The sequence below is a fragment of the Caretta caretta genome, chromosome 1, assembly GCF_965140235.1.
Source record: "Caretta caretta isolate rCarCar2 chromosome 1, rCarCar1.hap1, whole genome shotgun sequence".
Taxonomy (NCBI): Eukaryota; Metazoa; Chordata; order Testudines; family Cheloniidae; genus Caretta; species Caretta caretta.
This window is the reverse complement of record NC_134206.1, coordinates 154,188,356-154,213,660: the sequence shown is the minus strand read 5'-3', so window position 1 is coordinate 154,213,660 and position 25,305 is coordinate 154,188,356. Positions and strand designations below refer to the sequence as shown.

General features: G+C 44.2%; 1 protein-coding gene across 2 annotated transcripts in view; it reads left to right on the top strand.

Annotated features, from left to right (window-relative positions):
* Positions 1-7,302: 7,302 nt before the first annotated feature.
* C1HXorf38 (chromosome 1 CXorf38 homolog) overlaps positions 7,303-25,305 on the top strand; it is a 29,704-nt gene continuing 11,701 nt past the window's right edge. Inside the window, exons 1-3 of one of the 2 annotated variants that reach the window (XM_048864467.2) lie at positions 7,303-7,544; positions 14,929-15,063; positions 25,061-25,183. In XM_048864467.2, coding sequence (XP_048720424.1) covers positions 7,341-7,544; positions 14,929-15,063; positions 25,061-25,183 — 462 coding nt within the window. In that variant the 5' untranslated portion in view covers positions 7,303-7,340. Of the gene's footprint in view, positions 7,545-7,984; positions 8,006-14,928; positions 15,064-25,060; positions 25,184-25,305 lie in introns of those variants that run through there. The other variant, XM_048864473.2, reaches the window with a different exon arrangement.

Here is a 25,305-nt window from a genome sequence, read left to right as displayed (position 1 = left end):
CTGAGATTGTATGATTTCCATGAACTTCTCTCCTTCTTTCTGTTGTATCACTTTAGGAATTGAATTGTTGTAAAATGTTTGACTAGAATTTGATATACATGTTATTGTCTTAGATGTGACACATTTTATAATTAAAAATACTATCAGGTTTTTTTCAGCCACTTCAGATCATTTGCCTTATCTCCTATATGGCTGTTTGTGTTTTTGGCCCCATCCTTTCTCTGACCCCAACCCTGTGGAAGAAATAATTTTGCTCCCCAACAATGACTTCTTCACTCTGCCAATAATTCTGATTATTTTTAAATCTTAAGGAAACTGTACGTACTTTGTGTATCAATTCTAGTTTATAAACATTATTTAAAATATAATTTTAGATTGTTTTTATCAAAGTGAAAAGAAGCCACATATACGTAGCAAAGGCCACATGATATAGTGGGAGTAGGCATGTTTACTCAGTGCTCCTGCATTCTTGTTCTGCCTTTCATTTTAAGGACCCCCCCTTCTCCCCCCACTGCTGTTACTATTTAAATCCTTAATTTTACATATAATGTTTGAATAGGGGTCAAATGGTGAAGGGAGGAGAAGTAGAAGAATTACAAAGCCATCTTTTTTCAAATTGTGTTCAGTGAAGTTGGACAAACTGATTCAGGAGAGCTGAAGTTGACTAAGAAAAGTGAAGAAATAACTTCATGTTTAACTTCTCAAGTTGGACACTACATTGGGAAACTGGAAAGTAAAAGGAAGGTATGAAAAAGTTTGTCAGTCTTAATGAAGATTCTCAAGTAGTTCTATGACTACCCATTCATCTTAAGAATCAATTCCAAACTAATTTTAAAAATGCTCCGTGGATTTACTCATGCCTGCTTTATGGACTTTGTGTTTTTACTCCTTTCTCTTTAGCAGCAGCTTCCTGGGCTTTCTACATGCATCTGTTTTGGTGGAAGAGCCATCTCCTCTCAAGTTCCTGCTATCTGGAACATCCTTCACGTTGGTTACGGCTTCAAATTTCAGCTATTTTTTTATTCCTTCTGTGTATATTGGTCCCTTTCTCTTGTATTTATCTATTATGTAAAAGATGGTTAAACTCTCTACACTTGAAACTTTTAACCTAGTTTATTCAACTCCTGCCTTCACATGTAGGTTGAAATTAGAAACTAGATGAGGGATGCACTAAAGATGTCTGCAGTAGAACAGAACTCATGGAGCTGAAAAAGCATTACATCAGATACTAGACTAGGTTACTATTCATGGTATAATAATTCCCATATTCACTAGCTGCCTGCCCTAAGGAACCAGTTTCTGGAGAAGGGGATGTGATCACTGTTTTACTAATGTTCAGGGATGGGAGTGCTGTGAGGCAGAGGGCTTTGGATGGGCCGAGCACTTTAGAAAGACACTTACACCCACTTGTCACACAGAGCATTATTGTTAGGGAAAGGTTTGGCTGTCCATTTGAGTAACTGAGAATACTGCCTGGGAGCACAGCACTTTCTGCTACTTTCTGACTCTGTTTCAGACAAAGCTGCCTACTGACCCAAGAATGAGATAGACAATGGAAACATAGGGGGCTGAATTAAGGTTTCACAGGCAACCTTAACTCTGGTATTTCCTAACTTCTGAGTGCTTTGCTTTGCAACATTAACAATGGGTTTCACAGATATTTGCTGACAGCAGAGGAATCGTGAGATTCAGGCTTCCATTCCATGTTCTGGAGCGGAATGTGCTCCAATGGGCACAGACTCTGCTCATCCACCCTAGGCTTGACTCCTGGCCCATCATCTCCAATCTGTTTTTCTCCTCTCTGCGCCCCGCCACTCAAAGTCCCCAGTCTCTACTCTTTAGGCTTCTGATCCTAGTCCATTCTCCTTGCCAGTTAATCCTAGTCTTGCTCCTCCAAGTGCCTTGTCCCAGTCTCCTTGCCGAGCCTTTGCCAGTTCACTCTCCAATCCCCCAGTCTGTCTCTCCCTTCTCCACTCATGCTCCCTGTCCCTTCTGGCTCCCAGTCTCCTCCTCCAGCTTCCAGTCTCTCCCCCCACATCCCAGCTTGTTGTCACCTCTCTCTCCTTGCTCCATTAGTTACCAGTTGTCCTGTCAGCCTCAAGTCCCAGTCTCTATTGACCAGGCTTCTTGTCCCAATCTACCCCCGCCCCTCCCTCACAACACCCTATGTCTGAATCTTGTCTGCATTTGAATCAGGAAGCTTCATCCTCCATGATGCCTTGGTGCCAGCAGGAGGTCACTGTGAGCACAGGAGGGATGGGCTCCCTGCTCTCAGTTCTGATACCCTAACCCTAAGCAGCTGTGAAAGTGTGGCTTTGCTCCTTTAGCCTGGAGTAAGCCTAGCAGCTCTGAAGATGTTGCATGTGTAAGAGCTGTGAGGAGATGGAGCATGCTCAGTGATGATGGGATCTTCATAGAGGTTATCTGTTAAGCTCTAGCAAGTCTCCACTGAGCACATGCAAACTGCTGATGTTCTTTGAGGAGGGTCCCCTTGGGCTCTCCACTTTAGGTGAATCTGCGCCCGTGCATTTGTAATTGCTACTAAAATTCTCCAGTGCCTGGTTGGGTCACACATGTGCTGTCCCTGTCTCACGCCATCTCAGGTGGTTACATAGTGCTGTGCGACCAACCCTCCCTCCGTTTCTTTGCTGCTGCCGTGGGCTTGAGATGTAACAATTGGCAGCACCTCTGAGCTAATCTTAGTCTATCTTTAATTTTAGAATACTAGTTAGTTAATCAATAGTTAATAGTTTAATTTATTACCCTATGTCTTCCCTGTTCTTATTTTTTTTTGTTTTTATTCTTAGGAATTTAAGTTTCAGTTATTAGGCTACATCTTAGTGTAGTATAGTTAGCCTCCCTCACTTGCCAGTCCTCAATCCTGGGGTTTGATGGGCACTCACAATGTCTCTGCTGTCTTGGGGAGCAAGACCTACCATAGAAGTGCTCATACTGCCATACTTCCCTTGTGCCAGGAAAGCTAGGGATCTACAGCTAAAACTCCTTATGATAAAGTCTCTGTGCCTGGTGTCTGAAATCACAGACCCCTCCTGGGCACTGAGCACCAATGGTGGCATCTGGTAGAGGTTCCCCACCACCCTCTCAGAGGAACACTGCGCCAAAAAGACGACAAATAAGCGGGCTCAGACCTCCCGTCCTCAGGAATCCGCCAAAAAGAGACGTTCCCCAAACTGTCGGACCCCATCGGTACTGACCGCACCAACACCGTTCATCTCTGAGGTAGCAGGAACATCCAGTACAATGGGTACTATGTGAGGCAAAGACCCTAAGCAGGCTGGCTCGGAAAAAGGCACCAAAGGGAAGCTATCACACCTACCTTGGTACTGCTAGAGTTGCTCAAACATGTGGCACCAAGCAGCTTGGCAGTGCTACAGTCTGGTGCCACCTTCTGCCTCTACAGCACATAGTACATGACCCTCCTCACTGAGGTAAAGGCATCAGTATGGCCGACAATACCCTCCTCGGTACTGATGCTCTTGGTACCGCAGCAATTTCTTCTCCATAAAGATCTTCTAGTCTTGGCACCGGAATTTCCACTCCTCGGTTCTGACCTTACTCCAGCATGCTTGATATTGTGCCATCTTACCACACCACCCAGATCAGCTCCCCCTTCATCTAGCAATGAGTATGATGATAATGAAGAAGGGGAAATCTTCTCCCCCCATCACTCCTCGCCTGTCCTCACAGCTACAAGACGAGGTCCACCAGAGCACCATAAATACCAGATCTGAAACTCAAGGATGGTACAGACACCCATGAATGCTGCCACCTATGTCATTTCTACCACAGTGGCCTTACTGGGACCCATGAGCAGCGTACTGCCCACACTACCCTAAGCCTCCCAGTCCACTCAAGGAGAGGTCAAGGCATTCTCCATCACTCTCTGTACCTGGGCCCTCTGAACCTCTGGAAGAGGCAGTCGAGGAATTGGAGGACACTTCAGATTAGGAAGTCATGCCAGATGCCAATTTTTCATCCTCCTCTCCAGATGAATCTATTGTGCTTCCACCACCCATGACAGGGATTGACTTTAAACAGTTCCAGGAAAAGTCTGAGGATTGCAGATTCCCTGGAGATTCTTTTGGAAGAAGTTGCGGAGTCCCAACGTAAGTTGCTGGACCTCCTCCAGGATTGCCCTCCCAATAAATGAGGATCTTGTGGACCCAGCTAAGACCATCTGGCAGATCCCAGCAACAATTCCGCCCGTCTGCAAAAGAGCAGATTAAAAAATACTATGTCCTTTCCAAGGGAATGGAATTTCTGTTTTTACACCCCACATCAAACTCTGTGATGGTAGAGGGCGTGAACAAGTGGGGCAGACAACACCATTCCAGATCCACCCCATATGACAGGGAGTGGAAAAGGTTGGACTTTTTTTGGACGTAAAGCTTACTCTTAAGCAGTCCTACGGTTTTAGGATCGCAAATTATAAAGCACATCACAAATTATAATGGCCAAATACAGTCACTCAGATTACTCAATGTCTGACTTTATTGAACACATACTTGAGGACAAAAAGAAACAATTTAAAGCGTTTATATCCATGGATCAGCTCCTAGTTTGCACAACTTTACAAACTTTATTGGACTCTACAGACATGGCAGCACATTTCAGTGCCATGCCCATAGGAATGCAACAAGCTTCCTGGCTCCACCTTTCTGGTTTTCCCAAAGAGGTACAACCAGCTGTGTCCTGTTCAAAGGCCCCAAGTTGTTTGCAGCCAAAACACACGAGTCCCTTCACACTTTGAAGGACTCCCGAATGACTCAGATCTTTGGGGACACACACACACACACACACACACACTCGGGGAGGTATTACTTGACGATGGAAAGATCTAGATCTGCGCCTTACACACAACCTCAGAGGCAACGTGACCCGCAGAGGCAACGACTTGCAAGATGGAGACCACTCCCTTCCCAGCCTTCAACATCCCAACAACTTCCCTCTAAACAACAATGTTAAGGGTTCGGTCAAGGACCAGACACCTGCCACTTTTTCTGTTGCTGGACCCATCCAACACCATCCATCCATTCGTTTCTCCACCTCTCGATTAAAGGTGGCCTTTCTCGTCACTATCACATCTGCCCGACCAGTAGGAGAACAGGGCCCTTATGCCACACCCTCTACACAATATTTTTTTAAAACTATTACCCTGAGACCAGATCCGAAGAGCGCTAGCATTTTACATTGAGAGGCAAAAGTCTTTCAAAAAGTCACTAAAGTCATTTCTTTCCATCACAAAATGATCTAAGGGGGATACCATTTCCAAACACAGGCGGTATAAATGGATCTCCAGCTGCTTTTACCTTTGCTGTCGCCATCAACAGCTAGAACGCCCACCAGGGATCCATACACACTCCACCAGAGCACACTCTGCCTTGATGGCCTTCCTCAACAATGTACCAATTATGAACATCTTCAAAGCAGCAATCTGGGCATCAGCCTATACATTCACACAGCATTATGCCATAGAGCAGCACTTGTCATCAGATGCTTTACTGGTAACTGGTTTTATCATCTGCCATGGCTGCAACTTCGAAGCCCCTCCTTTCCATAGAGGGGCACTGCTCTACAGTCACCTAAAGTGGAGCACACACATGGACGCTCCTTGAAGAAGAGAAGGTTCCTCACCTTGTGCAGGAACTGGGGTTCTTTTGAGATGGTTGTCCCTGTGCGTGCTCCACTACCCTCCTCCTTCCCCTCTCCTTTGGAGTTTTTTTGCACCATAGAATGTAATAGAGAAGAAACTGAGGGAGAGTTGGTCACATAGGGTTATGTAACCGTGTCAGATGGCACAAGATTGGGACAGCACATGTGTGACCCAACCAAGCATTGTTATTAAAAATCTCTGATTACAAGTGTGGGGGTGAAGCACCCATGGGGACAACCATCTTGAAGAACCTCAGTTACTGCACCCCTTCTCCCCCCAAGTCTTATAATGTGGTCAAATTTGGGTGTGTTTTCACAAGGATGATAAAAGGCACATCCCTGACTCAAAGGTTCATCCCCTACCAAATTTCAAGTTCCTGCTCCAAAGCTCGGGAACACTAGAGTTTTCAAAGAAAAGGTTGCCAGAATTTTTTTTAAATGGACAACAAATCATTACCAACCCTCCTTTTTTTGGCATTGCTGAAGTGTTTGGCTGAAATTTTTTATTTTTAAAAAACTGAGGCAGACACCTGGCAGGGAAAATTTCAGTCTAAATACTTATGTTGCTAAACTTTTAACTAACTGAAAACAGTGTCTTATAGTGGAAACTACATTGAGATCCTTCTGCTGTTGCACAAATACTAAGGAAGACCATTATGCAAAGTGTGGATATTTTTTTTCAAAAGCAGATGAGTGATGCTTCTAAATGCTGTTTACTTTTATTTCCCTCATACTATGTGGGTGGTGTAGATTCCACCTGACGGATGGTAGGATATATGTATTTTGATAAAAATGTGCACGAGAATGATCTCTTAGAGAATTTTTAGTCTCTAGCATATGTAATAAGTCTGTCAGAAATAAGCTCCTCTGTCAAAGCAGAAAATGTTTAACTACACTGCATGCTGAGGGATAAACGTGGCTTCTAACAGGGTGAAGGGTTTTTGTAATATATTAGTGAATGGTCAGCCATTCAGCAATCTGAGTGGCTACCAGGAATTCCCCTGCAATTACATTTCAGTAAGATACTTTTTAATTGATCATCACAGGGCTCTGTGCATGGAACCTTTTGAGGTATACTACACTAACAGACTTCTCCCCTTGGACAAAATTAATTTGGCTGGACTTACACCAAGGTAAAGGGTTCTCTTCCTCCATAAAGGTCTAAGCCTGAGCTGTAAGAGGTACTGTTTTACTTATGCTTTTCCTAACTTCTGGCTCTGGTGACCTTAAGTGTTCAGGGTTCTGCTAAGGGTTTTTTGTCATAGGTTTGTGACATTGCAATGTTTTGGGAATATGGCACCTTATGCTTGGGCTGTATTCTTTGTCTTAGTCTTTCCTTCACAGTAGCAATCTCTCATTATATCAACCTTTAACATACATGCATCATAATCTAAACTGCCATCCTTTGCTATGCTATCAGAGCAGTAAATAAGTGGCTCATTGAGGTGGTATTCCTTCTCCTCACTTAGCAATGAAGGGTAGATTATATCAATTGAGGAAGATGGGATTTGCATTCGGATCTGAAAAAGAAGGGCCCATGACAGGCGTAATCATGACTCATGCAAGTACAGCCCCTGAAGGTTAGCTTGTCATTTCAGTAGGCGAATTGCAAGAGGAGTTTCTCTTAAAGCCCCGGAAGGCGATACGGGGCCGGGCCGGGGCGGGCCATGGAGCTGGCGGAGCTGGCCGCGCGGCTGAACTGCGCCGAGTACAAGAACTGGGTGAAGGCCGGGCACTGCCTGGTGCTGCTGCGGGACGCCCTGCAGCGCTTCGCCGGGGAGCAGCTCCGCGCCTTCCACCGCCAGCTGCTCGCCCGCCTGGCGCCCCCGGGCCGCCTCTGCCGGAGCCGCTGCCTCCCCCGCGGCCGGCAGGTGAGAGCCGGAGCCCGCGCGCTCGGTGGGCGGGGATTTGCTCTGGCTGGGCTGCAGGCAGCGCCCCCGTGCTGGGGGTCCAGCGCGGGGGAAGCGGGTCCCTTACAGCCCCTCAGACCCTCCCCGCCGCTCAGGGGCGCTGGGCTCAGCCTGTGCCTTTTACTCCCCCAAGGTGTAGCCGGCCTCCCGCAGCCCGGTGCGAGGGTTGCAGGTGTTCCTGGAGGCTTCCTCCCATGACACTCAGTCTTTAATTCATCTTTAACTCCCGGAGTCTCCGGGACGCCCCTGCAAGGTCGGCACGCCTGTGCCGCGTGGAGAGCCCCAACCTTGCGCTACCCCGAGGAAGGGAGCATGGCCCGCCCTGGTGATGTCATTGTGCCTCTGGTGATAACTGAGAGTTTTCTTAAAGCTCCAGTTTCTGCAGTGGGGTGATGATGAGAGATTCTGGACTGTCATTTGAAGTAAGTTTTTTACCTCTCTTGGTGGCAGAGAGAACCTTGAAAACATGATGTGAGAGCAGCCTGAAGGCTGGAGAACCAGCGGGCAACTAACCCCCCGCCTCCCTCCAAGCATATTGCTTTTTAAAATTCTAATGATTTTTAGAGGGCTGATTCATGAATTTTGAACACTTGGCATCAGCAGTGTTGTGCGTGGCACTGCTGCTTAAATAAGCACCAACAAATATAGGAACTGGGCTGATTTGAGGAGGAGGTCTTGGAGTTTAGGAGCAGAGTACAGAGTTGTGAGCGTTATATTGTGTTAAACCAGGAGTCGGCAACCTTTCAGAAGTAGTGTGCCTAGTCTTCATTTATTCACTCGAATTTAAGGTTTTGCGTGTCAATAATACATTTTAATGTGTTTTAGAAGGTCTCTCTCTATAAGTCTATATATTATATAACTAAACTATTATCGTATGTAAACTAGGTTTTCAAAATGTTTAAGAAGCTTCATTTGAAATTAAATTAAAATGCTGATCCTACGCCACCAGCCCGCTCAGCCCATTGATGGCCTGGGGTTCCGTTCACCTAGGCCGGCAGCGGGCTGAGCAGGGCCTGCGGCCAGGACCCTGGCTGGGAAGAATCTGGCAGCTAGAACCCCAGATTGGCAGCGGGCTGAGCAGGGCCGGTGGCCAGGACCCCAGACTGGCAGTGGGCTGAGTGGCTCAGCCTGCTGCTGGTCTGGAGTCCCAGCCCTGTCCACATAGAGTAGGTACCTACCTGGTTCTAGCCATTCTTTTCCTTTCTCTGCACTGAGATGAGGGTCAGAGTGTGCTGTGAACAGGGCTGGGGGTGAAGGAGCAGGCTGGGGGTTGGAGTGCCCTGATTCCACCCTCTTCCCCGAGGTCTCTGGAGCAGAGAGCGTGCTGTGGTTCCACTTTTCCCTCTCCCCCCTGTGGCAAGGGCCGTCAGCTAATCGGCCACAGGGACGGAGAGAAGGAGGGGCAAGAACCTTGCACACTGGGGGAAGAGGCGGGGGAAGGGGGAAGCTTGCTACCCTGCAAGGAGAGAGCGGTGGGTGGAAAAGAGCGGGCCGGGCCGGGCTGGATTTTTAGTGGGTCCGGCAGACAGCAGCGTGTCATTAAAAATTGGCTCGCATGCTGTGTTTGGCACGCGTGCCATAGGTTACCGACCCCTGTGTTAGACCATTATCCTTTTCTCCTTGTCTGTTTCAGTCCTTTATTTTGAGTACCTTAGTTCTTAAAGTGTTGGGGGGGCTGCTTCTCTCTTCCAGCCCTAACTGCAGCTAGACCCACATGAGACCTCTCAGTTCTACCTGCACAACTCCATTTACTTAATCACTGACGACAGTCCCAGGAAGGCTGCAGGATTGGGCCATCCCTCCTTCCTTCACATTGGGGTTCCTGATTGTTAGCCCAGAAAAGAAGTTCTAGGTGGGATGTTAGACAAGAAATTAGGAGATGGAGAATTTCTTTGCTTTCTAATTCACAGTTCTATGGTCCATTATTTCCAGCCATTCAGTTTATGAGTCCAATATTGGCTCAGCAGAGGGTGCTATGGGACTGACTGGATCTCTACCCTGCTCCTTCTGCAGCTTACTGTGTTCTCATCTACAAGGCACTTAACTGCTAAAGCCCTGTTGTCCCTTGTATTTGGTCTCAGCTAGATATCTTTTTGTTGTTGTTTGAAGATCAGCTGTGATTAGGGCTGTTGATTAATTACAGTTAATTTGCAATTAACTCAAAAAAAATCTATTAAAAAATTTATTGCGATTAATCAGTTTTAATCTCACTGTTAAACAATAGAATATCAATTGAAATGTATTTAATATTTCTGGATGTTTTTCTACATTTTCAAATATATTGGCAAAGAGTCCTGTGGCACCTTATAGACTAACAGATGTATTGGAGCATGAGCTTTCATGGGTGAATACTCACTTCGTTGGATGCATATAGTGGAAATTTCCAGAGGCAGGTATAAATATGCAAGCAAGAATCAGGTTAGGGATAATGAGGTTAGTTCAATCAGGGAGGATGAGGCCCTCTTCTAGCAGTTGAGATGTGAATGCCAAGGGAGGAGAAACTGCTTTTGTAGTTGGCTAGCCATTCACAGTCGTTGTTTAATCCAGAGCTGATGGTGTCGAATTTGCAAATGAACTGAAGCTCAGCAGTTTCTCTTTGAAGTCTGGTCCTGAAGTTTTTTGCTGCGGGATGGCTACCTTTAAATCTGCTATTGTGTGTCCAGCGAGATTGAAGTGTTCTCCTACAGGTGTTTGTATATTGCCATTCCTAATATCTGATTTGTGTCCATTTATCCTTTTACGTAGGGACTGTCCTGTTTGGCCGATGTACATAGCAGAGGGGCATTGCTGGCACATGATGGCATATATTACATTGGTGGATGTGCAGGTGAATGAACTGGTGATGGTGCGGCTGATCTGGTTAGGTCCTGTGATAGTGTCGCTGGTGTAGATATGTGGGCAGAGTTGGCATCAAGGTTTGTTGCATGGATTGGTTCCTGAGTTAGAGTTAATATGGTGCGGTGTGTAGTTGCGGGTGAGAATAATGCTTCAGGTTGGCGGGCTGTCTGTGGGTGAGGACTGGCCTGCCTCCCAAGGCCTGTGAAAGTGAGGAATTGTTGTCCAGGATGGGTTGTAGATCAGTGATGATGCGTTGGAGAGGTTTTAGCTGAGGACTGTATGTGATGGCCAAGGGAGTTCTGTTGGTTTCTTTCTTGGGCTTGTCTTGCAGCTGGAGGCTTCTGGGTACACGTCTGGCTCTGTTGATCTGTTTCCTTGTTTCCTCATGTGGGTATCGTAGTTTTGAGAATGCTTGGTGAAGATTTTGTAGGTGTTGGTCTCTGTCCGAAGGGTTGGAGCAAATGCGGTTGTACCTCAGCGCTTGGCTGTAGACAATGGATCATGTGGTGTGTCCGGGGTGGAAGCTGGAGGCATGAAGGTAGGCATAGCGGTCAGTGGGTTTTCGGCATCAGCTGGTGTTAAAGTGACCGTCACTTATTTGCACCGTGGTGTCTAGGAAGTGGACCTCCTGTGTAGATTGGTCCAGGCTGAGGTTGATGGTGTGGTGGAAGCTGTTGAAATCGTGGTGTAATTCTTCTAGGATTTCCTTCCAATGTTGTCCAGATGATGATGTCATCAACGTAACGTAGGTAGAGAAGGGGCGTGAGCGGACGAGAGCTGAGGAAGCGTTGTTCCAGGTCAGCCATAAAAATGTTGCCATATAGTGGGGCCATGCGGGTGCCCATAGCGGTCCCTCTGTCTGGAGGTATATATGGGCACCAAATTTGAAATAATTGTGCATGAGGATAAAGTTACAGAGCTGAGCAACCAGTTGTGCTGTGGCATCAGGGATACTGTTCCTGACAGCTTGTATTCTATCTGTGTGTGGGATGTTTGTGTAGAGAGCCTCTACATCCATGGTGGCTAGGATGGTGTTTTCTGGAAGATCACCAATGCATTGTAGTTTTCTCAGGAAATCAGTGGTGTCATGGAGATAGCTGGGAGTGCTTGTGGCATAGGGTCCGAGTAGAGAGTCCAAATATCTGGACAGTCCTTCAGTGAGAGTACCAATGCTCGAGATGATGGGGCATCCAGGGTTTGCAGGTTTGTGGATCTTTGGTAGTAGATAGAATAACCCCGGTCAGGGCTCTAAGGGTATGTTGATTTGTTCCGGTGTTAGTGTAGGGAGTGTCCTGAGTAGATGGTGCAGTTTCTTAGGGTATTCCTCAGTGGGATCTGAGGAAAGTGGCCTGTAGAATTTGGTACTGGAGAGTTGTCTGGCAGCCTTCTTTTGGTAGTCAGACCTGTTCATGATGACACAGCACCTCCTTTATCAGCCTCTTTGATTATAATGTCAGGGTTGTTTCTGAGGCTGTGGATGGCATTGCGTTCTGCACGACTTAGGTTATGAGGCAAGCGATGTTGTTTTTCCACAATTTCTGCCTGTGCACGTTGGCGGAAGCATTCTATGTATAGGTCCAGACTGTCATTTCGATCCTCAAATGACAGTCTGGACCTATACATAGAATGCTATCTACTACCCAAGATCCACAAATCTGGAAACCATGGACGCCCCATCATCTCGGGCATCGGTACTGTCACATCCTAGCCACCATGGATGTAGAGGCTCTCTACACAAACATCCCACACACAGGTGGAATACAAGCTGTCAGGAACAGTATCCCATCATCAGCATGGACGCATGTCCTCTGGAATGGTGGTTGAATCATGAAGGGGCATATGAATATTTAACATATCTGGCATGTAAATATCTTGTGACGCCGGCTACAAAAGTGCCATGCAAACACCCGTTCTTGCTTTCAGGTGATATTGTAAACAAGAAGTGTTATTGAGCAGCATTCTCTCCTGCAAATGTAAACAAACTTGTTTGTCTGAGCGATTGGCTAAACAAGAAGTAGGACTGAGTGGACCTGTAGATGCTAAAGTTTTACATTGTTTTATTTTTGAATGCAGTTATTTTTATACATAATTCTATATTTGTAAGTTCAACTTTCATGATAAAGCGTTTTCACTATAGTACTTGTATTAGATGAATTGAAAAATATTTTATTTTTACAGTGCAAATATTTGTAATAAAAATAAATAAAAAGTGAGCACTGTACGCTTTGTATTCTGTGTTATAATTCAAACCAATATATTTGAAAATGGAGAAAACATCCAAAAATATTTAAATAAATGTTTAACAGTGTGATTAATCACAATTAATTTTTTTAATCGCTTGACAGCCCTAGTTGTGATAAAACTTTGTTTTCAGTTTCTAGGAAGGAGAAAGAAGGGTTAATACAGTAGAACTTCAGAGTTACGAACATCAGAGTTATGAACTGACCAATCAACTACACACCTCATTTGGAAGTGGAAGTATGCAATCAGGCAGCAGCAGAGATGACCCCCTTCCCCCCCCCCAAAGTAAATACAGTACTGTTAAATGTAAACTACTAAAAAAAATTGAGAGAGGAGCATTTTCCTTCTGCATAGTAAAGTTTCAAAGCTGTATTAAGTCAACGTTCAGTTGTAAACTTTTGAAAGAACAACCGTAACGTTTTGTTCAGAGTTACGGAACACGTCAGAGTTACAAACCACCTCCATTCCCGAGGTTTCATTACTCTGAGGTCCTACTGTAGTAAGTGTTAATGCACACGAAAGTGAAGGTTTAATAGGACTGGCTAGGGTTGGGCATAGTGGAAGCTTCTCACATGCCTTCTTTCGTACTCTTGTGAAGAAAATCTGATGCTTGTGCCAATCTATGTAGGGTAGTTTAATGTTGTGAAGAAAGCTTCCCCTAAGCACCATAATGAGATTCCTCAGCTCCTTTTCACTCATGTTAATTTATTGTGTTAGATATCGCTTGTGGATATTGTAATTATCTACAAAGAAGCATTATCAACCCAGGAAATTCAGAGTTATGCTTAGATATAAAAGAAGTCCAAACAAATTAAGGTATGGAAATGCAGTAAGGGCACCCAAACTAGCTTGACTGCACTATAGTAACACCATGAAGAAATTAAATAAATTAAATGTATTTTAAAAATCTGTTTAGTCTAATCTGGGACTACATTCTCAAGTGCCTTAATCATGATCCTATTGTTGTTATGATGATGTCTGCATACTCCATTATTAAGCTCATAGGGCCAAAAAGGACTTAGACAGGATGAATATTATAAAGGACCTATTTCAATCAATAGAAACTAATGAATGAGTTTACTTGTACATTCTCAGAAAACTCATTCTGTGCTCAGAGTAAATTCCATAGTCTTGTGGAGGATATACTGTGTTTTTCATACGTAACAAAGAGATTGAATTTCTGTGTTAAGTTCAAAACTAAATTCAACTTCAACTGTGGAAGCATGACCTGTGACTCCATAATATCCAGTATTAATCATCACTATTATTACATACCAAAAAATGTGTATTGAGAGCTGGCAGTTCACTGATCCTCTCTGATAGAGTACATTTAAAAAACAAACAAATCCTGTAACATAATTCAAGATAACAAACATTCACTTTAGTGTTCTTCAGTGCCACCCACAATTATTTATTTGTGCAGCCCTATAAGAGTGCTGGGTGCTGTATTAGACCTACAAATAAAACAAAGTTTCTGCCCTGGGGAGTTTACAGTCTAATTCACATACTCATTTAATCCATCTGCCCCACAAAGTTAATGAAAAAGGTGGAGGAGTGTTTGTATGTGCGTGCACATGTCCCGATTTTATAGGGGCAGTCCTGATATTTGGGGCTTTTTCTCATATAGGCTCCTATTACCCCTCACCCCCATCCCAATTTTTCACACTTGCTATCTGGTCACCCAAGTGCAGATGGAGAAAGAACAATCAGAAAAGTTAAATCTGAATAAACTGTTATACGCTTTAGCTGTTAGAACATGCTTCCCAGTTGAAAATTCCCTAAGGATTCAACCATGTTCAGATATGGCTTTCATTAACCCTAATGTAAACTGTAAAGAAAAAAATGCATTACTTCAAATTCTGCTGCTAAAGCATTCTTCTCTTTCACCACGGGGTTTGTCATGCAAGCCTCACTTGAGACCTCTGGTTAGCATTGGCCTCAATCCCTGATAGGAGAAGCTTCAGACTCGTTTCTAGTTAAGTCCTGACTCTCATTGAACCCAGGTCTCTAGAGGTGAGAGGCTACTGCCCTAACCTACTGTATTATACCTAAATTTTCAATTACATCTCTGTGTAACAGTTCAGCATACTGCATATGAGAATTTGTGCATTTGATCAAATTTCTGACTGAACGTTCTTTGAATCCTTTTTCTAGCCTCTGCTGCAATGTAATAATAACCCAGTGCACTTTTTAAAGTGTAATTTAAAGGGTGCAAGTACTAAGGTAAATTACTTTGGATTCTTTCCTATTTTTTTTTTTTTTTTAGTTTCAGCCTATCTGTTCACTGTGCACCGAGTGGAAAAAGGAGATTTTGAATCATCACACCAACAGGAATGGAGAAGTTCACTGGGGAAACTGCAAACCTTGGCTTTGGCCTTCTAACTCATGGGAACTTGCAAAGGTAACATAAATTAAATTAGAATCACACTTGGGGTCAGCTCCTGTTCTCACTTTCATCCATGTGTGGTTCGATAATGAATTCAGTTTGGTTGCATAGGAGTCTGTCAGGGCAGGATTTAGACCTATGGTGCAATCCTGGCCCTGTAGAAGACAATGGCAAAACTCCCATTGTCTTCAGTGGGGGCAGGATTTCATCCATGGAGAGCAAACTGTTGCACATGTATTGTCCTTTTTTCTTGCTAATAGCAGACAAAAGGAAAGGTTTCAGGGGCTAACCTGGTGCTTTTCATTATCTGAGCATCCAAATCACTACCCTTTTGGGCTTACCCAACTTGATTTCATTTTATTTCATCCTGGATTTGAAAACACATTGACTAGGCTTAAATCCAAGCCAGCGTATAGCAATATTTCTTTGGGCTGAACTAAGAAATACAATGAAAATGTATTAGGAAAATAGTGTTTGGTAATATTTACAGTGTTGTAAAGTTCAATGGTACCATACAAAATTGTTGGCATTTCTGCTCTGCTTCGTGATTTGCTGATCATCCTCTAAAATAACCACTAACTGAAACATGGTCTGTAAAGTACTCAGTAATGTATCTAAATTCTCAGTGGAATAAATACTTGTAGTCTCACTGATCTCTTTCAAGAAATCCTTTAAAAGTGAAGCTTGTGCATCAAAAGATGAAATTCAATTTAAACTATTTAATTAAAAAAAGGAAACCCCTTAAGAGTAGCAAAATAACACACACACACTTTTATACTAAATAGGCTACTTTCATCTGTCTGAACCAATGTGTTAGTGGTGGTGGTCTGTGCAGGTAGGCGGTTAACCCAGGATAAAGTCCCCATATAATCCCGGTGCTTCATTCTAGAATATAAGAAGGGCCATACTGGGTCAGACCAAAGGTCCATCCAGCCCAGTATCCTGTCTACCAACAGTGGCCAATGCCAGGTGCCCCAGAGGGAGTGAACCTAACAGGTAATGATCTAGTGATCTCTGTCCTGCCATCCATCTCCACCCTCTGACAAACAGGCTAAGGACACCATTCCTTACCCATCCTAGTTAATAGCCATTAATGGACTTAACCTCCATGAATTTATCCAGTTCTCTTTTAAACCCTGTTATAGTCCTAGCCTTCACAACCTCCTCAGGCAAGGAGTTCCACAGGATGACTGCGCGCTGAGTGAAGAAGAACTTCCTTTTATTTATTTTAAACCTGCTGCCCATTAATTTCATTTGGTGGCCCCTAGTTCTTATATTATGGGAACATATAAATAACTTTTCCTTATCCACTTTCTCCACACCACTCATGATTTTATATATCTCTATCATATCCCCTCATAGTCTCCTCTTTTCCAAGCTGAAAAGTTCTAGCCTCTTTAATCTCTCCTCATATGGGACCCGTTCCAAACCCCTAATTATTTTAGTTGCCCTTTTCTGAACCTTTTCTAATGCCAGTATATCTTTTTGAGATGAGGGGACCACATCTGTACGCAGTATTCAGGATGTGGGCATACCATAGATTTATATAAGGGCAATAAGATATTCTCCATCTTATTCTTTATCCCTTTTTTAATGATTCCTAACATCCCGTTTGCTTTTTTGACTGCCGCTGCACACTGCATGGACATCTTCAGAGAACTATCCATGACGACTCCAAGATCTTTCTCCTGATTAGTTGTAGCTAAATTAGCCCCCATCATATTGTATGTATAGTTGCGGTTATTTTTTTCCAATGGGCATTACTTTATGTTTATCCACATTAAATTTCATTTGCCATTTTGTTGCCCAATCACTTAGTTTTGTGAGACCTTTCTGAAGTTCTTCACAGTCTGCTTTGGTCTTAACTTTCTTGAGCAGTTTAGTATCGTCTGCAAACTCTGCCACCTCACTGTTTACCCCTTTCTCCAGATCATTTATGAATAAGTTGAATAGGATTGGTTGTAGGACTGACCCTTGGGGAACACCACTTGTTACCCCTCTCCATTCTGAAAATGTACCATTTATTCCTACCCTTTGTTCCCGGTCTTTTAACCAGTTCTCAATCTATGAAAGGATCTTCCCTCTTATCCCATGACAACTTAATTTACATAAGAGCCTTTGGTGAGGGACCCTGTCAAAGGCTTTCTGGAAATATAAGTACACTATGTCCACTGGATCCCCCTTGTCCACATGTTTGTTGACCCCCTCAAAGAACTCTAATAGATTAGTAAGACATGATCTCCCTTTACAGAAACCATGTTGACTTTTGCGCAACAATTTATGTTGTTCCGTGTGTCTGACAATTTTATTCTTTACTATTGTTTCAACTAATTTGCCCGGTACTGACGTTAGACTTACCAGTCTGTAATTGCCAGGATCACCTCTAGAGCACTTCTTAAATATTGGCGTTACATTAGCTATCTTCCAGTCATTGGGTACAGTAGCTGATTTAAAGGAGAGGTTACAAACTGTAGTTAATAGTTCCGCAATTTCACATTTGAGTTCTTTCAGAACTCTTGGGTGAATACCATTTGGTCGCGGTGACTTGTTTACTGTTAAGTTTCTTAATTAATTCCAAAACCTCCTCTAGTTGCACTTCAGTCTGTGACAATTCCTCAGATTTGTCACCTACAAAAGACGGCTCAGGTTTGGGAATCACCCTAACATCTGAAGACTGAAGCAAAGAATTCATTTAGTTTCTCTTCCATGACTTTATCGTCTTTAAGTGCTCCTTTTGTGTATCGATCATCCGGGGCCCCACTAGTTGTTTAGCAGGCTTCCTGCTTGTGATGTAACTTAAAAAACATTTTGTTATTACCTTTTGAGTTTTTGGCTAGCTGTTCTTCAAACTCCTTTTTGGCCTTTCTTATTACATTTTTACATTTAATTTGGCAGTGTTTATGCTCCTTTCTATTTACCTCACTAGGATTTGACATCCACCTTTTAAAAGATGCCTTTTTATCTCTCACTGCTTCTTTTACATGGTTGTTAAGCCACAGTGGCTCTTTTTTAGTTTTTTTTTTAATTTGGGGTATACATTTAAGTTGAGCCTCTATTTTGGTGTCTGTCTTTCAGCTTGCAGGGATTTCACTCTACCTTTTAATTTCTATTTAACTAACCTCCTCATTTTTGCATAGTTCCCCTTTCTGAAATTAAATGTCCCAGTGTTGGGCTGTTGAGGTGTTCTTCCCACCACAGGAATGTTAAATGTTATTACATTATGCAAAAAGAAAAGGAGTACTTGTGGCACCTTAGAGACTAACCAATTTATTTGAGCATGAGCTTTCGTGAGCTACAGCTCACTTCATCAGATGTATACCGTGGAAACTGCAGCAGACTTTATATACACACAGAGAATATGAAACAATACCTCCTCCCACCCCACTGTCCTGCTGGTAATAGCTTATCTAAAGTGATCAACAGGTGGGCCATTTCCAGCACAAATCCAGGTTTTCTCACCCTCCACCCCCCCACACAAATTCACTCTCCTGCTGGTGATAGCCCATCCAAAGTGACAACTCCTTACATAATCAAGTCGGGCTATTTCCTGCATAGATCCAGGTTTTCTCACATCCCCCCCCACCCCCATACACACACAAACTCACTCTCCTGCTGGTAATAGATGAGCTAGATGTTTGTTGACCCCCTCAAAGAACTCTAATAGATTAGTAAGACATGATCTCCCTTTACAGAAACCATGTTGACTTTTGCGCAACAATTTATGTTGTTCTGTGTGTCTGACAATTTTATTCTTTACTATTGTTTCAACTAATTTGCCCGGTACTGACGTTAGACTTACCAGTCTGTAATTGCCAGGATCACCTCTAGAGCACTTCTTAAATATTGGCGTTACATTAGCTATCTTCCAGTCATTGGGTACAGTAGCTGATTTAAAGGAGAGGTTACAAACTGTAGTTAATAGTTCCGCAATTTCACATTTGAGTTCTGAAAGTTTGAGTTTGTGTGTGTATGGGGGTGGGGGGGATGTGAGAAAACCTGGATCTATGCAGGAAATAGCCCGACTTGATTATGTAAAGAGTTGTCACTTTGGATGGGCTATCACCAGCAGGAGAGTGAATTTGTGTGGTGGGGTGGAGGGTGAGAAAACCTGGATTTGTGCTGGAAATGGCCCACCTGTTGATCACTTTAGATAAGCTATTACCAGCAGGACAGTGGGGTGGGAGGAGGTATTGTTTCATATTCTCTGTGTGTATATAAAGTCTGCTGCAGTTTCCACGGTATACATCTGATGAAGTGAGCTGTAGCTCACGAAAGCTCATGCTCAAATAAATTGGTTAGTCTCTAAGGTGCCACAAGTACTCCTTTTCTTTTTGCGAATACAGACTAACACGGCTGTTCCTCTGAAATATTACATTATGGTCACTATTCCCAAGTGGTCCTGTTATAGTTACTTCTTGGACCAGATCCTACACTCCACTCAGGAATAGATCGAGAGTTGGCTGTCCCCTTGTTGGTTCCTGTACCGGCTGCTCCAAGAAGCAGTCATTTAAAGTATTGAGAAATTTTGTCTCTGCATTTCATCCTGAGGTGACATGTACCCAATCAATATGGGGATAATTGAAATCCCCCACTATTATTGAGTTTTTTATTTTGATGCCTCTCTAATCTCCCTTAGCATTTAATTGTCACTATCACTGTCCTGGTCAGGTGTTCATAATAGATCCCTACTGTTATATTCTTATTAGAGCATGGAATTACTATCCATAGAAATTCTATGGAACATGTGGATTCATTTAAGATTTTTATTTCATTTGATTCTACATTTTCTTTCACATATAGTGCCACTCCCTCACCCGCATGATCTGTTCTGTCCTTCCGATATATTTTGTACTCCAGAATGATTGTGTCCCATTGATTGTCCTCACTCCACCAGGTTTCTGTGATGCCTATTATATCAATATCCTCCTTTAACACGAGGCACTCTAGTTCACCCATCTTATTATTTAGACTTCTAGCATTTGTGTACAAGCACTTTAAAAACTTGTCACTGTTTATTTGTCTGCCCTTTTCTGATGTCAGATTCTTTATGTGAATGTTTCTTGTCTGATCCCGCCCATACTTTATCCTCTTCCATCCCCTCCTCCTGACTAAAACCTAGAGAATCTCTATCAATAGACTCTCCTCTAAGAGAAGTCTCTGTCCGATCCACGTGCGCGTCTGCAGCAATTGGCTTTCCCCCATCGCTTAGTTTAAAAACTGCTCTGCAATCTTTTTAATGTGAAGTGCCAGCAGTCTGGATCCACTTTGGTTTAGGTGGAGCCCATCCTTCCTGTATAGGCTCCCCTATCCCAAACGTTTCCCCAGTTCCTAATAAATCTAAACCCCTCCTTTCTACACCATCGTCTCATCCACGCATTGAGACTCTGAAGCTCTCCCTGCCTACCTGGCCCTGCGCGTGGAACTGGAAGCATTTCTGAGAATGCCACCATAGAGGTCCTGGATTTCAGTCTCTTTCCTAGCAGCCTAAATTTGGCCTCCAGGACGTCTCTCCTACCCTTCCCTACGTCACTGGTACCTACATGTACCACGACCACCGGCTCCTCCCCAGCACTTCGCATAAGTCTGTCTAGATGCCTTGAGAGATCCGCAACCTTCGCACCAGGCAGGCAAGTCACCATACGGTTCTCCCGGTCATCACAAACCCAGCTATCATTTAGTTATTCTAATGATCGAATCTCCCATTACTAACACCTGCCTTTTCCTAATGACTGGAGTTCCCTCCCCCAGAGAGAGGTAACCTCAGTGTGAGAGGATATCCCAACATCATCTGGAAGGAGGGTCCCAACTATGGGAAAGTTTCCCTCTGTTCCTGTTGACTGCTCTCCTCTGGGCCTTTCATCCTCCTTAACAGCACAGGGACTATCTGACTGGAGGTGGGACAAATCTACAGTGTCCCAGAAAGCCTCATCAACATACCTCTCTGCCTCCCTTAGCTCCTCCAGTTTCACCATCCTGGCCTCCAAAGCCAATACACGGTCTCTGAGGGCCAGGAGCTCCTTCCACCGAATGTACACATATGCCACCTGCCCACAGGGCAGGTAATCATACATGCTACACTGAATGCAATAAACAGGATAGCCCCCACTCTGCTGCTGGCTTCTGCCTGCATTTTCTCCTACAGCTACCTAGGTTAAAGATCGGGTTTTTGTTTAAATCAAGAAGTTTTGATTATAGTTTAGTTTTTAAAGGTTTTAAAGAATCATAGAATCATAGAATATAAGGGTTGGAAGGGACCCCAGAAGGTCATCTAGTCCAACCCCCTGCTCGAAGCAGGACCAATTCCCAGTTAAATCATCCCAGCCAGGGCTTTGTCAAGCCTGACCTTAAAAACCTCCAAGGAAGGAGATTCTACCACCTCCCTAGGTAACGCATTCCAGTGTTTCACCACCCTCTTAGTGAAAAAGTTTTTCCTAATATCCAATCTAAACCTCCCCCACTGCAACTTGAGACCATTACTCCTCGTTCTGTCATCTGCTACCATTGAGAACAGTCTAGAGCCATCCTCTTTGGAACCCCCTTTCAGGTAGTTGAAAGCAGCTATCAAATCCCCCCTCATTCTTCTCTTCTGCAGGCTAAACAATCCCAGCTCCCTCAGCCTCTCCTCATAAGTCATGTGTTCCAGACCCCTAATCATTTTTGTTGCCCTTCGCTGGACTCTCTCCAATTTATCCACATCCTTCTTGAAGTGTGGGGCCCAAAACTGGACACAGTACTCCAGATGAGGCCTCACCAATGTCGAATAGAGGGGAACGATCACGTCCCTCGATCTGCTCGCTATGCCCCTACTTATACATCCCAAAATGCCATTGGCCTTCTTGGCAACAAGGGCACACTGCTGACTCATATCCAGCTTCTCGTCCACTATCACCCCTAGGTCCTTTTCCGCAGAACTGCTGCCTAGCCATTCGGTCCCTAGTCTGTAGCTGTGCATTGGGTTCTTCCGTCCTAAGTGCAGGACCCTGTACTTATCCTTATTGAACCTCATCAGATTTCTTTTGGCCCAATCCTCCAATTTGTCTAGGTCCTTCTGTATTCTATCCCTCCCCTCCAGCGTATCTACCACTCCTCCCAGTTTAGTATCATCCGCAAATTTGCTGAGAGTGCAATCCACACCATCCTCCAGATCATCTATGAAGATATTGAACAAAACCGGCCCCAGGACCGATCCTTGGGGCACTCCACTTGATACCGGCTGCCAACTAGACATGGAGCCATTGATAACTACCCGTTGAGCCCGACAATCTAGCCAGCTTTCTACCCACCTTATAGTGCATTCTTCCAGCCCATACTTCCTTAACTTGCTGACAAGAATACTGTGGGAGACCGTGTCAAAAGCTTTGCTAAAGTCAAGAAACAATACATCCACTGCTTTCCCTTCATCCACAGAACCAGTAATCTCATCATAAAAGGCGATTAGATTAGTCAGGCATGACCTTCCCTTGGTGAATCCATGCTGGCTGTTCCTGATCACTTTCCTCTCATGCAAGTGCTTCAGGATTGATTCTTTGAGGACCTGCTCCATGATTTTTCCAGGGACTGAGGTGAGGCTGACTGGCCTGTAGTTCCCAGGATCCTCCTCCTTCCCTTTTTTAAAGATTGGCACTACGTTAGCCTTTTTCCAGTCATCCGGGACTTCCCCCGTTCGCCACGAGTTTTCAAAGATAATGGCCAATGGCTCTGCAATCACAGCCGCCAATTCCTTCAGCACTCTCGGATGCAACTCGAATGGCAAGTGTACCTTGCCCCCTTCCCAACTCTCTCTCGAAACTCCTGTCCATGTTTGCAAAGCTCTCTGTTTGCTTGCTCACTGCTTTATAAAGCCCTGACCTTCTTGATAGCCCCGCCCCCATAGGGCTCAGCCAATGAACAGAGGCTTCTAGATTTCAAACCTTGTTTAGAAGCATATATAGTGTAGCTGGGTCGTGTTCAGGGAACAGGGGTGGTATGTCATGCTGGAACATGTGAACAACAAAGCATCTGAAGTGAAAAGTAATATTTCCCCCCAAAAAAAACTTCCTGGTTGTGTCTGCTGTTGCAGGTATGTGTATTTAAAATATCTTTTTCCTTTCACTCACTAACCTCCCACCTGAATGGCTGAACTTGCATTGCTCTATGCTCAATTTGATGGGATACATCTGTTTGTCTGTAAGGTGATAACTTTTCAGTGCCGCATCGGATCAATTGCAAAATTTCAAAGAATGTTCTAGGCATTGGTGGGGAGAATATCAATTTTGGTGAAAATCACAAAAACAAAAGGGTGAAATGATGGACACATGGTGCTCTGGCATCTGGTTAGCAGACCTAGCAACTTTAACCAGATCCGTTATGGTCTATTGCTGTGGTTCTCAACCTTTCCAGACTACTGTACCTCTTTCAGGAGTCTGATTTGTCTTGCATATCCCAACTTTCACCTCACTTAAAAACTACAACTTCAACCTCCATTAACGTTCTTGTACACATCTGTAAATGACATAAAATGCATGTCTAATACATTACGTATCCACACATCATGTTACCATATAATACAGTATATAGAGCAGTATAAACAAGTCATTGTATGAAATTTTAGTTTGTACAGACTTCGCTAGTGCTTTCTATGTAACCTGTTGTAAAACTAGGCAGATATCTAGATCAGTGTATGTACCCCCTGGAAGATCTCTGCATACCCCCAGGAGTACACCTACCCCTGATTGAGAACCATGGATCAAAGAACTGGTTGATGGCAGCCATTAACTCCTTCCATTGTAACAATACTCCCCTGTCTCAGTTCTGCCCAGCCTCTCAATGCAGTTTAAGATGTTGACATCCTGAATGATTTGTCTCCTACTCCATGGGGAACAGGGGGCAGGGGCAGTGGATTCTTCCTAAAAGTGGTGGGGCCATGAAGCTCTGCGCCCTCCGTGGCCCCTGGCCAAGCTGGAGCTGAATTGGGAAGACTGGGCCCCTCCATCTGCCCTGGGTGAGGGGACCCGAGAGCAGTCCCTGGCGTGTGTTTTTCCGCCTCTCCACCCCTCCTCCCCCACCTGGACCCTCCATCTGCCCTTGCAGGGGACACAGGTTTGGGGCTGCTTTCGAGCCCGCCGACCCTGGACAGGTGGAGGGGTGGGTCCCCACAGCTTCCTGGGCTCCCAAGGCCGGGCTACAGCTTTCAACCTGGCCGGGGGGCAGAAGAGCGGCAGGGGTCCAGACCCGTTTTGAAAAGTGGAAGACTTTCAAAAGTTGGAGGGTCTTGGCCCGCCCTGTTCCGATGCCCCTGAAGGGGGGCACAGCACCTGACATGGGGTGTGGAATTGGGAGGTATAGATGGTGGGAGGGAACACAGAGCCCTGGCATGAAGGAGAGAGTTGGAGGTTTGGGGTGTCCCTGAAATAGAGGGGGATAGGAGGGTTGCACAAAAGAAGCTCATGGAGGGAAGAGCTGAGCCAACACAAGCTTTAAATTGTGCAACTCCCTAATGATGTAGGAAAACCATGAGTGTGTATAACTATACAGGTTTCAGAGTAGCAGCCGTGTTAGTCTGTATTCGCAAAAAGAAAAGGAGTACTTGTGGCACCTTAGAGACTAACCAATTTATTTGAGCATAAGCTTTCGCGAGCTACAGCTCACTTTATCGGATGCATTCAGTGGAACTCGCGAAAGCTTATGCTCAAATAAATTGGTTAGTCTCTAAGGTGCCACAAGTCCTCCTTTTCCTATAACTATACAATACGTTATAGTGTTAGTTTAACATTGTGACTTCATTGCAGAATCAAAGCATCAAGTAGGGAAAGATTTAAGGGTTGTGAAGGAAATAACCATTTGCTTGAACACATTGTTAATTGGCAAATGTAGCAAGTGGAGTTGTAGAGATTGTGTTCTAGTTTATTGCATTTACTTTAGGCAATATCATTTTGAAACATTAACAGCGCTTATAGGCAGATAAGGAAATCACATATTTGTGTACTTCCTGAAACCAAAAATGACATTGGTATCATGCACTTCTGTTACGTAGGCTTATATGCCTCGTGGGCAGATGGATATTTCTGGACCGGACAAGTGTGATGCAGCTGCTCTTCTAAACCTTTTCAACTTGTGTGATCACTTCAGTGGAATTGACCAGAAGAAAGTCAGAGAGGTAAAATCAACCAGACCATTTCCATTATTTTTAATTAATATATATTCTGTAAGATACTGTAAATTGTGTGCTAGGATGGCTATGACCATAATGTGGCAGTGCTGTTTTTCTTCATTCTCCTG